This window comes from Orbicella franksi, chromosome 7, assembly GCF_964199315.1.
Source record: "Orbicella franksi chromosome 7, jaOrbFran1.1, whole genome shotgun sequence".
Lineage (NCBI taxonomy): Eukaryota > Metazoa > Cnidaria > Anthozoa > Scleractinia > Merulinidae > Orbicella > Orbicella franksi.
This window is the reverse complement of record NC_138151.1, coordinates 30,663,163-30,676,965: the sequence shown is the minus strand read 5'-3', so window position 1 is coordinate 30,676,965 and position 13,803 is coordinate 30,663,163. Positions and strand designations below refer to the sequence as shown.

Here is a 13,803-nt window from a genome sequence, read left to right as displayed (position 1 = left end):
TAGAAGTTGCTTTGTCTTTTTCATTTCCGTTAATTTTATTTCGTTGCAGGATAAACAAACAACAGTGTTAAATGGTGCCAAGAAACAGTCAGGTAATACTATAATCTATCTTCATTTTTATCATATTTATCTTATTGACAGCGTTCAATTTGTTTAAAAACTATTTTTAAAAGAGTTTTGTTTTGCAACAAATGACATCATAACGGTAGCATTTCCAACTAATTGTTGCGAAGGAAACTAAGTAGTGTTTGTCGCTTACTCTGCATGTTAAACAACAAAGGCGAGGAAACCACAATAATGTGTTCAAAAGTATGCTTGGACTTGTTTTCTCTAAAGGACTAAGTAAAATGATATTTATTGTATCATCACGTTTGTTTTCCGAGTTATTTTCTAATTTCATGAACGAATTTTGTTGCGAATGTGTTGTTGCCCAGTTCCCGCTGTGGTTTTTGCAAATGATTTGCGATAACCTCTTGTCTTTTTTTGTTTTTGTTTCTGGTTTTTTTTTATTAACAGGAGCCAATGTTTGGTTGAAAAAACTGAAACGTAGAGTGAGTAACAAGTATAAATGGAATGTAACCTAGATTTGTTAAGTTAGTTAGTAGTTCATACATGAAGTTCGTTAAGTGAACTAAATAAAATTAATAAAACTATTTATTTATATGTACAATGTACCGTCGATTTTTCTATTTATTTTTCAACTAACATTTTCCCCTTAAAATTCAAGTGGCTTTTAAGTGGTTTTGTAGCAACTGGTGCGCAAAATCGCGCGAATATAGCCGGGCATAGTGCGATTAGCTTATTTTGTTAAGATTCGTCCTACATCTTTCAGAGTGCTGCTGAACCACAACTTGCATAGTGCATCTACAGGCAGCAGCAATGGGCTTCGTTGATGTTTTGTTGAATGATAAAACAAAATAATAATATTCTGCTCAATCTTGAGGAATACCTCATTAGTTTAGCCAACCAGTTTAATTTTTTTTTCTTGCGGGATTATCGTTTTGCAGAGACTGTGGTTTTCACAGCGAAGAAGCGTAACTGTTAAATCTACAGGTACTGTATTCACTCTACGAGTATTTTTCGATTATTGCTAGAAAAAATGTATTTCTTGTAATGTGGAGTGCACTCGAGAAATCAACGCGTATGATTGTCATTTTATTGCAATGTTTTAGTATTTGTGTTAGGGTGCACAGTTTTCTTGTAATGTCGAGATTTCGAAAATGTCTGTCCTGAATGATGCTATAATATCTCCCTCTATTTTACAAATATTATGATCTTTTGTGACTTTAATTTTCTCGACTTTTTCGTGAGTCGCAATATGGCTAGAATTTTTTGGGTCTTTGATCCGTGTATATTTCATGCAGTAAAACTCGTATTCACTTTCAATTAATTAACAATTGATTCGTGCGTTTAGATGTGCGTCATTAAGTTATGATGCACACAGGAAGTTTGAAGAGCACGAAGGAAGCGTACGAGTTCCTAGAGGTGCAGCTAAGAGTAACTCTAACTTCTTGAGCGCCAAAACTCCCAAGTGCATCTATAACTCGAAGCTGTACAACTAAGATCGCCAAATGATTGTTTATAACATTGCCAATGGTAGTGTTAGCTTTGTTCACGTCAAAAGCGTGTACCATTGGAATATTTTGCACGTTTGCGTGTACTATGTTTGATATTCAGGCTTTGCTGGCTAATTTACAACTGGTTGTAGTGCACGGCTATTGTAGTAATGTATGGAATCAGATTTGGACTCGGATTCGGGGCCCGAGCTAGGAACCGAATGAATAAATCGAGTCTGGAAAAAGTTTCCATTGTTTTAGATCCATGCCGATACGTAGTCATATTAACAAATCTTGTAAGCCATTCCTGTTAATAACTTGAGTTTGCTTTGTTTTGTCTTTCCCCGTTAGCCCAAGAGGATAACAGGACTGCAAAAAGTAGGGGACCTCAAGAAACAGTGGTTGTTAAAAGGAAACGTTTGAACTCGACAAATGCCAATGTAAGTTCTTTTCATTGCTTGTAAGACCATATTTGTTGTTGTAAAACGATTTGAATGACGAAAGTAATCAGGCAATTTGAAAGTAATTTTTTTACATCAGAGCAAGATTTAAAAATGTCGTAACATAGCCCCTTTAAAACCTCACTGAGATCTCAAAATTTAAATAAGAATTTAAGAAAAGCGAAATTAATTCTGGTGGGTCAAGTCATCATGCAAGTGTGCTATTTTAACATGTTGTTTCTTTTATTAGAAGGATGAACAACCTAAACGAAAAAGAAAACGCTTGGAAACAGGCAAGTTCTTTTCTTTAATTTGATGTTTGTAACTTAAAGTTGGGGCTAGGTGACGGAACATTGCTTGTCAAATTATCATTCTGGTAAAGTGTAGTATTCGGTAGGTTTCTTTTGTTTATAAGCCAACGCAATCTTTGCAAAGCGTTTCTTTCGTTAGGGATTCCTTTGAGTCACTGATACGGGCCGACCGCTGTCTATCAATGTTTCCAGATCGACGCTCAAAATTTCTTGTAGCCACCTTAACTGTTTGTGATATGATCGAATTTCTCGAGGACTAACTCAACTGTTTAGCTTAGTTTTATCGTTACTAATTTAGTTTTCGTCGCTTGGAAAGTGTAGTACAACTGCACAGAAGTAACAAGTATCCTGTTTTGTTGGCTTGCAAGAAAAGAACTTGTTGTCCCCTCGAGACAGAATTTAATTCTTTCCTTTTTGTAATTTTCTGCTAGTGAAGTCGGAGCTCGATATATACGTAGTAATGCCTTGCCAACAGGAAAGCTATTAAGAGACGTGTTATTTGGAAATTGTTTTTGTTGTCCTTGCTTTGTTTAATATCGTGTTGCGTGACGTGACTCAGTGTCGCCTTACATGTTGTGACAATTGCACCTATTTGTTGAAGCCAGTCATCACCTGTTCATGTTGTTAATATTTAATGATTTTCTTTTTAGTTACAGACAAACGAACCTTTGATGCCAAACCAGAGGATACTTCACAAACAACAGCGGTCTCACAAAGCCACAAACCCGCGGTAATGAGAACTTAAGTTTGGGATGTTTCATTTTTGATCTGCATTCTTTGTGTTTTCGGTGCACATTCGCGTTTTTCGAAAATGTCACATTTTTTTTCCTATTGCATAAATAGCCCGATAATCGCAGTTGTTTTGAGTTGGCCGCCGAACCGACAATCGCTCTTGATAACGTCATCACATGATATATATTGTATGGTTTTAGAACTTTACTTTGCGGCCATATTTGTTGAACACCGCTCCAATATTTCTAGAGATATTCTTGATTCAGTATTCTACTGTTTAAGTGGAACTGCTTATGACATCATCATTTTCCTCATTTGCATAATGCAGAAACGTAGATATTTCAAGAACCAAAGAAGGTATTCCAAAAAGAGAAACGCCATTCTTCTTTATTTTGAGAAGCCTTTCAAATAAGCAGCAATTATTTTTCACTGCATATGCACGAAATTTGATAGGAAATCGAGCAATTTCAGTTGCCATGTACCAGAATAACTTTAAGTTTATTTACAGTCCTTTTTGCATTTTCTAAAAGCTAAAGATACAAACAGTTTCCTGAGATAACACCAAAAACAATTTCCCATGGGAACTCGAGAAAATAAATTTCAGATTTCAGAGAAATTGTGCAAACACAGCGAAACTTTCATCACCAGTTTCATTTCACTAGTACTTTCAAGTGCTTCATATTAACTTCGAAATTTGTTTTCGACATTTTGTGTCGTTAGAAATGATTTTTCTTTAAAGAAGATATGTGAAACATCCACGTTTTTGTCTGCTTGTTACTGGAACTTAATCGATTCCTTCTTAGTTTCTTTGTTTTTACTTATATTTTATTTTTTTATTTGTATTTGTAGGATAATAAACCGGCCAAAGTGAGAAGACATTCCTCTGACAGTAAGTATTGTTTGTCTACTTTATTGATGTGTTTTCTGCCCTTAAAATGAAGTCTAAACTGTTTCGTTTCCATGTCTAGCGCGTGCTCCTCAAGAAACCAAAAAGGAAAACGTCCCACATAGTACTTCACATAAAAGGTCCATTTCTACTGGAGACATGGGAAGGAAGGTTGTTAAACGTGCAAGGGTAGAGATAGAACCACTGCGGGTTAATAGACAGGTCAGTTGATTGAGGCTTACATGAAGCTCCCAATGTTTGCGTGTTCTTGTTTCTTTGGCCGTGGTGTTTCTTTTGGTTTCTCGTTGTTGTTGTTGTTGTTGTTGTTGTTCTTATCGTTGCTTTCTTATTGTTGGAGTTTTGCTTTCTTTTCTTTCACAGGAAGTCGCTCTACCCAAAAATGCCGACGGCGGTAAGTTTAACCATTACTTTTCAATTTAAACATGAAAAATCACCTGACTCGTTACTCACGCTTTGATAATGAGTGTTCACCTAAGTTTGAACAAAATTTACTAAACAAAAACATAAACAAAACAGAATCTATTTGTCAAAACAAATTATTTCACGTCGTGGAAAATTTGGTACTCAGTGGAGTGTAGAGAACGGTGAATCGACTTTCATACCGTGTCGTTCAGATGAATGTGTACCCAGTCCTCTCTCTGTAAGGATGTAGAGTGAGCATGATCTGGTCTCCTGGTGGTGATCCACAATCTCGTTCACAGAGCCCGCGATCTTTTTGGTTAGCAGTAGCACCAGTCATCGAAAGGGTGCGCCAGCGTTAGTCACAGTGGTTACTCTTTGTGCGCATGTTCAGAAACCTTTATTGAACGTGAGCGCATAAGTACAATCAACCAGGAAACAGAATTCAATGGTGTCAGCTTTTGATTTTGTCCTGAAAATCGGAAGTTCGGTCATTGCTAACCGATTGCACGTGGGCTCTGGGAACGAGTTTGCTTGAGTATTGGACCGAATCTGCCGTCCTTTGATTAACCTGGCACGTATTCGAGGCCTTGCTTTTAATCGAGAAAGTATGATTTTAAATACGTCATTATTTTCAGGAAAAACAGACAGAAGTCACCGTGTGAAGACATACATGCTTGTTACTGCATATCAAGGCTTCAGGGTACGTGTTCTCCCTTCGTTAAATAACCAAGAAACTAAAAAGGCCCTTTGCCGGATCCGGTCACATGGTACGGAATAAATTATTCTGGGACGCAAGTTACACAGTGAGACTGCCAAAACAAGGCAACTCGTACCAACCCAGCCAGGCTTTCCTTTGTTTTGAAAGTCCCACTTTGTAACTTGCGTCCCAGCATAATTTATTCCGTACCATGTGACCGGATCCAGCAAAGGGCCTATTACTACAGCAATTTTCATGTTAGTGTCGTGCAAGCAAAATCAATGCACTCTGAATGGCCCATCACAGCAGGCGTAAATAACACAACGAACTCATGAAAACTCGAAGTAAATACACTTGACCAGCACCAAGCGTGGGAAAACTCTTGTGACCAACTCAGGATTAGTTTTGGTTTATATTTTGTATTCGTCGAATCATACAACGTAGTAAAGCAAATCCATAGAAATTCCAATTACTCTCGACACTTGATATCCTCTCGAACTTCGCCCTTGGTACCAATTATTATTGTTGTCATAGTAAGTTAAGCTGTTTTGTTATTTATTCAGAAGATACATACATATAATCCGCTCGATTACTAGATTCGGTAAATTGTTATTTCTTCTTTATACTGTAAAATATCGATAACAAGCCAACGAGCTTATATTTTCGTTTATCGAAAGTTTACGCTGTTTTCGAATTTCCTTTGTGCGTCGAAAAATGGTATTCGCCTTTTTAAAGCAGAAAGTAAACTGGGGTTTCATCAGCCAGATTGATGCATACTTAAGGCCCGTTTTGTTTTTAAATAGGATTTCAAGCCAATAGTTCTCGAATCTCGAACACGCGGGAAGTCGAAGCAACCAGACAGTGGTAAGTGTGCAATCATCAGGCATAGCAGCGCTTTTATGTGGTGCTGTTCATTTTAAAAACATTCCTTAAAATGAAATTTGGATCTTATTAACGGGCACTCGTGGGTGTGAACGGGTATCACCATGTCACAAACTTGCTTATTGATCTTGCTTCTTAATCTATCAATATTTAGAACCGCCACAGCAGAACACTAAACCGTCAGAGTTCCCTTTACTCGTGGTGGAAAGCGTGAATTCAAAACCTGTGAAAAACAGTATCATTGCCGAGAACGAAGAAGTCCAACAAATAGTAGAAAATTGCCTGAAGGCGCGCGGTAAATGGCGAGTTGATGAGGCACTGGAAGAGGTACACCTTTGCATGAAAAGTAACCCATTGTTTAAGTCTTGGAAGCGTTAAATTTATTTAACACAATTGCTTCTTAGGGTACCAGCCAAACACGAGAGAGAGAGTGTTTCATAACGTTTGAAAACACCGAGAAGAGGGTTAAATAGCATGCATGGGTGATAGTTGTTGCCGAGCTTCGTTGTGTAAAGAAACAGTGTAAAGTATTTGAGTGATTTTCTGAGTCGAATCAAAACTTGAAGAGAAAACGTAGAGGTAAACTCGTAAAAAGCTATGCCAATTAAAGATACATTTTCAATCACAGTAACGTTTCTGATCTCTCTTCCTGTAACTTGATAACTTGAGGTTTAGAAAGACGTTTTCTGTACGTGTAATTATTTTTAATCCCTTTTGCCACAGGATACCATTGAGGATGATATCCTAAAAGGTAAGACCAAACTCGCACCATTTCAAATGCTCAAATGTTATTTCCTAACCTCGTCGAATAGTTATGCAATTTAAAATTGTCTTCTTAGGTTGGAACAATAGTAGTTAAAATAAAGTATGCAACGGGCAAAGTATCCCGTACCCCGGTTACTGTAGCATTAAGCGACTATGGAGAATTTCTACTCCCTTCCCCCAGTCTCAATGTAATGTTAGTCCATCTCAGGGTTACCCCACAGCATTAAATTCTCCGATGTCCGTTTGTTTGCGTGGGTGGAGAGGGGTATTATAAGACTACTGTGTTTCATAAGAAGACACCACACTTTTACTGCAAGGCACAAATCTTGAGAATTGCTAGGATTTAGAGTTGGAAGATTTCTGAAGAAAAATGGGACGGTCTATAATTTGTATTTAATAAATTTGTCATCAAATAGGAGTGGGGTAGAATTAAACATATGGATAATAAAAATGTATTGAATTAGGTAATAACGCCAGTGAAAAACAAACAAAGAAAGAAACCAAAAGCAGAACAAAGCAAACAACAAACAAAAATGCCAGTCGCTCTCGGTTTCTATGTGAATTTTAGTAACCATTTTTTGTGTTTGTTTTTCTGAACAATCTTTGATTGTAGAAGCCAGGAAGCTTAACGTGAATCGCAACACAGGAGAAACCATTTTACACAAAGCGGCTCGATTAGGTTATCACGTGAGTATCACATGTACCACATTAGCACTGTTTGAATTGTGTTTTACATGTAGGTGATTCCCTAGTAACAGAACCCGTCATAGATTACCGATGAAACTTGGTAGCTTTTGTTACAGGACATGGAGATATTAAAAACGTAGTAAAAAGAGGGGGTCACCGTGCTTGTTTTCACGCCACAATGCTGACAAATACGGTTATTTAGGCAACTTTTGGTAATCTCCGTGCACAACAAATAAGCTCGATTATTTTTCAATGCAGCGTGTTATACCACACAGAGTTTGACTTTCTTTGATTATTTATTCATCTACGTCCCAGAAAAAATGTCTTCAAATACCCTGCATTTTTTTATCCTTTAGAGGAAACATAATTTGGACATGCGCTGTTGGGCCCGTTATGTTTCCCTCTGTAGTATTTATTTCATTTGCCAAAAATGTAGCCATAGATTTCTGCTAATTTTTTTCTCAGTTATTGAGGATATTGTCCTCATTGAAATTATGAAATAAAAAGTGGTCACCGTGCTCGTTTAAGAGAAAAGGAGCGTCTATTTCGCTATCGAGCTTACTTTGAGGGAAATCTCTCACGTTTTGTACGCGCACGCGCTCATGTGCGCGTGCTAATGACGCGAAAATCGTGCGCAGTATGGATGCGCAATGCAATACTAAGGAATCACCTTCAGTCTACTTCAGAGTGTTAACATTTCACCAGATTGCGAGGCCGACACAGTACTCAGTAGTAATGTTGGTTTTCCGTCTTTTCTTGGCAGGAAACGGTTCATCATCATATACATCAAGGTATCGATCCCAACGCCAAGGACAACGCTGGTTGGACGCCATTACACGAGGCTTGCTCCAGAGGCCAGATTGACGTCGTCAAGGTCTTGGCAAAGTACGGTGCTGACGTCAATGCGTGCTCTAATGACGGTATTCGGTGAGTCGTGTACGCGGTATAAACGTTTCACGGGGATGTTACAAAAAGCGTTGTAAAGAACCATTTTTCAATCCAACATTGTTGCATTAGAAGTCACAGTCAGTAACGTAGCGGGCTGCGCGATTGTCATTGCTATGTGTGTTGTTACATTCGTTGCGGCAGCATGCTGTAGTGTTATCTCCCCACCTCCATCTCTCTCCGCCCTGCAACATTGTCGCCAGCGCAGAACGCGATGCGGAAAAAATCGTCCTGCGCGACAAAGGTTGCTTCCGTAGTGTTGCCTCGTGCATCAGCAACTACATATTAACCGAAAGCGAGGTCATTACGGCAAGGCCGAGGTTTGAGTTATTTTCCCGTAAAGACCGAACGTTCGAGGCTAATACGTTGTTTACTATATGGCTTTATGTTTTATTTTTGCAGGTCCGTAATAATTTCCTAGAATGAGCCCATCATAGCGCCCGTTATGTTGGCTAATAACAAACACTATTAATAAATCCTTGTAAAATCCTTTGCTTGTTTACCTTTTTTGACTCACGGGCGTAGCATTTAACTTGATGCATGTGGTGGTCTCATGTACCGTACCTAGTTTCAAAGACGCATAACTCAACAAAATGTTGATTATTAGTGGATGATCCATTTCCAACGTCATCTGGTCTATGTCCCTTGGTAACTCGGGTTTTTCGTCACCAGACCCATTCACGACGCGGCGGAAGGAGGTCACGTGGACGTACTGAGAGTTTTGTTATCGTATGGCGCAGATCCCCTTCTCGCAACGTACTCTGGGAACACTGCACTCAGCTGCACCAAGGATCCGAACGCGAGGGCGTTCCTAGAAGGTGCGTGTCACATGACACAGGCTCACTGTCTTGTGCAATAATTTCTTGGGAATCAATGGACATATTTGGGTCGGCTTTTCAAAGTTATTTTGGATGACCAGTTTCATTATGTAGTTTGGTAAAAAAAAAAAGTGTTGATATATTGATAAGTTGCTGGTGAAAATTGATACGGAATAAGGTACGCACCATTATTTTTTTGAGGGAGGCATAGGGGATGGGCAATTTCAAAAAATTCCTACACAGCAAAAACGACTGAAAAAAATAATCGTGCAAGGGGAGCCATGGGAAAAAAATCGAGCAAGTGTTTTCTACTATCCATTTCCTATATTTGATGTTGAAAAAATTCTTGCCCAAGCTATTGCTATTGGGTGAGAAAAAAAAATCATGCCCCTGAAAATTGCCCCTTTCCCTCCCCAGTTTATGATCATTTTTCGTTGATATCTTCTTTTGTTTTGATTTTCTTCAGGTTTCCTGGAGGATGTCGACTTGAGGAGCCCTACGTTACCTTCAAATGAAACCGAGGTGACTAGAGTTAGTAAAATGTCGCAGATGACTTTACCAGGTTGTATCTCGGATGTATAATGAGTAAATGCACTTTTTAGGCAATACTATTTTTTGAGGGCTTTTGGTTCTTGTTTCTTTTAGGGATGTTGGGAATTTGGCGGATCTTGTCCCGTTTTGGGTAAGTTACAAGTAGTTAGAAGTAATGTATCAATTGCGAAAGACCGTGTTTGGCCACATTTCCAAACACCTCGAAGTTCATCTAAAATACCCCGCTAGGCGTCATGTTATCAATTCTTTTCTCAGTGTTTGGAAATGTGGTCAAGCACGGTCTTTCGTGTTTGATAAATTACCTATAGCACCAACTTCAACCAGTGTTCTTTGCGTGCCTCTGCTGTTGTTATTATCCGGGTTGAGCCTTAAGATCGGACTAGACATTTCAACGTTAAGCGAGCCGAAAGGTTAGTCAAGATACACACGACGAGTAATCGCGACGTTGGATGAAAGATTTAGTATCGAACGTTTCTTTTTTTCCCCTCGAAAACCAAACGCTTAACCGGCTTGGTTTTGTGTCACGCGCTCTCGCGAGACTGAATTAAGAAAAGTGAAGCTAACTTGATAAAGTGGTCGGGTGTTGTACAATACTGTTCGTTCTTGTTTTCTGAATCGTATTCATCTTATTCTAATAGATGCTTCGCCAGATCACACGACGGGTATTTTTGAAGCAGTTCCAAAAGATGGAAGTATTGTTGATGGGGAATTTGAGATATGTGACAGGCCACACCTGCCGACCTACAATCTGCCAGTGATGCAGAACGACGAATTAACATCCGGGTATGTAAGCACTTCCTTATTAGGGACTCGCAAGAGTGAATCAAGTGTAAAGCTCTTGTAGTCTTAAATTGATAATAACCAGAAAATCAGTTGAGTAACAATTGTAAGGGAGCCATTTCACGACAGGGGGGAATGTTTGTTTACAATAGTTGCCCCATTAGTGTAAGCACTTCAGTTCGTTATTGAGCTACGAAAATATCAGGTCAGAAATTCGAAAGGACATCGCTCGATTAACCGCCCCCAAGAAATTTATTCTGATATAGATGCGGGTGTAAAAACTGATAATTCTACAAAGACTTTTTGGGCTTATTAACGCTTTTACCACGCCCAAATTTTGCTGGGTTTGAAATATGATATCTCCTTTAACAATACTGCAAAGAGCTGAGTATTTATTTGGAAGCAATTTGTCCTTAGCAAAGCGCCTTCTCTATGCAAAGTCTTATGCTATTGAGGTCTTTCTACCGCTTTTTTTTTTTAATTTTTATTTTTCGTTAAGCAAGACCCGTTAAGAAGTTTATTAAAAATTTTTATGACTTCTTTAGCATATAACGTGTTCTCGTTTCTGTTCATTCCGTATTTCGTAATAGATGTTTGTGTTCATTCGCACTGTTTTGCGTACAGTGATTTGGTCGCGTTGATTAGTCTTGAACCTTCTTACCACATTTTTGTTTTGTCTTTCTAGGCGACGAAATTACGTTCTCCTCTCCGACATTCTAGAGCACCTCCGAATAGGCCGAGGTGCACTTTTGAAAAAGGCCAAAAGACTCGACATACGTGAAATGCCCTGGTCTCAGTTCATGAATGAAATCGCTGACAAACCCTTGTGTGTCGTACCCAAGTATTCCCCGCCAGATAGCAGCACACAAGAGGGTGTGGCGGAGCTTGTACCGATAAACTACAACCTTAGAAGGCTTCTAAACATCAGAGTGGAAAGCGTAAATATGACGTGAATCATTCCTGGATCACCCATCCCACCCTAGAATAAATCGAGGCGCTGGTGGCCCCCCCGTCTCTCCCCTCCATCCTACCTCCCCCATCAGGAATAAATGCCAAGCAGGAAGGAAAATTGTTATTTTTTATCAATCACCAAATGCAGCGAAGTGTGTAAGGATTGAGATTAAGAGCAGTGATAATGCATTTTCCGTCGAATGGAAGTTAAACTCGTATCGCTGTTATCTCTCATGGCAAAAAAGCTAACAGATACAATGAAATTGTCGGAGAATAGAGTAAGTTTCTGGAAATCGAACTAGTCGCGTTTCTCATTGTATGCAGTTGGTCCCCGATATGAATCCTCTCAAATGCTTTGGCTGTGTAACTCTACTAAGGGTAGCAAAATTATTTGTGGTGACGAACGAGTGTCTTTAAATGCAAGAATCGTCGCGCAAGGAACTTATCTTTTAATCTTGAACTGTCATCAGGGGCGATACATCTTTTCAAAGTACATAAAAGATGTCGTACTCAAATTATGTCTGTTCCCAAAGTTATCCCCTTGTACAACTTACAGATGCGACCTCCTTGTTGTTCATTTGTGATCGTACAATTTGAGAAAATTGTTTGTGATTTCAAGATAATTCTGTTTGGTGTTGTTATCTGGTCATTGGGTAATGAGGTTAAATTAAGGCGATAAATATGCTTTTGAGTTAAAATTCTTTGGTCCTCTGGAGTTAAAATTACTTTGAAATGTCAATAAATGTTTCCCTTCGTTTCTTTTTTTTTTTTTTAACAGTTTGTTAATGTTTCCATGGCTAGCCGTAGCCTCAAACGCAGTCTTTTTCAGGGCTCGTCACGCGCTCCTCTGCGGAGGGGAAATGGCGTGACGGGCCAAAGAGGGTCTGCTCGGAGGCTGTGGGCTACTTACAGCTAAGGTTTTTTTGAGGAATTTTCAAAGAATCGCTGATGTCAAGATAAATGTAGAAAAGTTGGAACAAAATGTTCTTAGTTTCTCGTAGTTCCCCTTTTAGCCTCCGAACGCAGTCGGTGTCGGTTGTGTAATACTGTGAAGGGCTAATTTTGTCTCATTCTTTTATCGCCTCACTCGGCTAAAAAGCAATACAATATTTATATGAGTCAGTAGATCAGACTGAGATTCTTTTACGGCATTGTTTACATCATCATCATCGTCATCATCATTATCGTCAAGAACGGTCGTTTCTAGTTGTTTAAAGGGTTCGTCGTCTTTAATTTCAAGGTGGTTTACACATTGTTATTTAAACAGCCTCTTAAGAAACTTGTCAGCTCTTTCTGAACAAGAGCCTTATTTTTCAAGGATTAAATAGTTGATATTTTTAGTAAAGTTTTATTTGTGTGCACTTTCTTTGTCTGGTGGGAAATGAACGCGAGTGCTGTTTTTCACGGGTGCTCCCACAATCTCAGCTAACACTGATGGGACATGGGGTATTATACGGTAAACTCCCCCTCCCCCCCCCTTCCTCCGTATATATATCAGACTAACACTGCCAATGATTAACATCATTCTGTTTTTCACCCGTTGAAGAGATGGGATTCTACAATCGAGAGATGAAGTTTTACGTTACAATTTTATATTTTGATATCCCCACAAAATCTACCCAGCTTCTACATGAAACGTTTTTAGACGAGAAAAATTACACTTCCTTTCAAGATGGCGGCCATGTTAGACTATCATTGCTGTTTTTTGGACTTCATCCTCTTTTCAACTCGTGAAAGAGATGGGGTTCTAATATCGAGAGATGAAGTTCCAGGCGACAATAGGCTGCCTTGATGTAAAGACAAAAACTAGCAAGTTACTAGGAAAAACGCTATTAGACCTGAAATGTTGGTCTTCGTCTTAAGATGGTGGCTACATTACACTAACACTGTCGATGTTTAACATCATTCTGTTTTTCACCCGTTGAAGATTTGACTACGGAAGCATTAAGTAGATTTATGAGTAAAACGAAACAACACCTGGCGTTTGGGGGGAGAAGGGAACTTGTTGCTTCAAAATGTTTTGCCTTGGGTGACAGCTTTCGTGTTCAGCATATCTATCTAGTTTTAGTATGAATCCACTAGTGCTCTATCACGAATGCCGTTCTCTGATTGGCTACGCTACTCACTTTCTATTCTGTTTTAGTGTAAATCCGCTTGCGTTCTATCACGAATGCTGTTCTCTAATTAGCTACGTTACCCACTATCTATTCTGTTGTAGATAGTGAGTAGCGTAGCAGCGTAAGCTGGGGGCCGCTTCTTTGTGTTCTCGAAGTGTCTTTGAAGAGGATTTAGATAAAGTTTTGAACTACTAGTAGATCATTATACTAAAACAATTAGATTATTCGCTCTCCATTCCTATGCGCGATAGAATCTGGAGC

At 39.0% G+C, this 13,803-nt stretch overlaps 1 protein-coding gene across 2 annotated transcripts in view; it reads left to right on the top strand.

Annotated features, from left to right (window-relative positions):
* The window catches only part of LOC145493943 (uncharacterized), a 28,254-nt gene extending 14,672 nt beyond the window's left edge, over positions 1–13,582 (top strand). The window contains exons 8-27 of one of the 2 annotated variants that reach the window (XM_081473438.1): positions 50–92; positions 517–551; positions 1,008–1,053; positions 1,908–1,996; positions 2,247–2,289; positions 2,958–3,037; positions 3,889–3,928; positions 4,008–4,147; positions 4,307–4,337; positions 4,984–5,048; positions 5,849–5,909; positions 6,082–6,254; positions 6,651–6,678; positions 7,306–7,379; positions 8,143–8,306; positions 8,997–9,142; positions 9,609–9,664; positions 9,788–9,824; positions 10,333–10,477; positions 11,160–13,582. In XM_081473438.1, the coding sequence (XP_081329564.1) occupies positions 50–92; positions 517–551; positions 1,008–1,053; positions 1,908–1,996; positions 2,247–2,289; positions 2,958–3,037; positions 3,889–3,928; positions 4,008–4,147; positions 4,307–4,337; positions 4,984–5,048; positions 5,849–5,909; positions 6,082–6,254; positions 6,651–6,678; positions 7,306–7,379; positions 8,143–8,306; positions 8,997–9,142; positions 9,609–9,664; positions 9,788–9,824; positions 10,333–10,477; positions 11,160–11,427 (1,764 nt within the window). In that variant the 3' untranslated portion in view covers positions 11,428–13,582. The remainder of the gene's footprint in view (positions 1–49; positions 93–516; positions 552–1,007; positions 1,054–1,907; positions 1,997–2,246; positions 2,290–2,957; positions 3,038–3,888; positions 3,929–4,007; positions 4,148–4,306; positions 4,338–4,983; positions 5,049–5,848; positions 5,910–6,081; positions 6,255–6,650; positions 6,679–7,305; positions 7,380–8,142; positions 8,307–8,996; positions 9,143–9,608; positions 9,665–9,787; positions 9,825–10,332; positions 10,478–11,159) is intronic. The other variant, XM_081473437.1, reaches the window with a different exon arrangement.
* Positions 13,583–13,803: the final 221 nt, after the last annotated feature.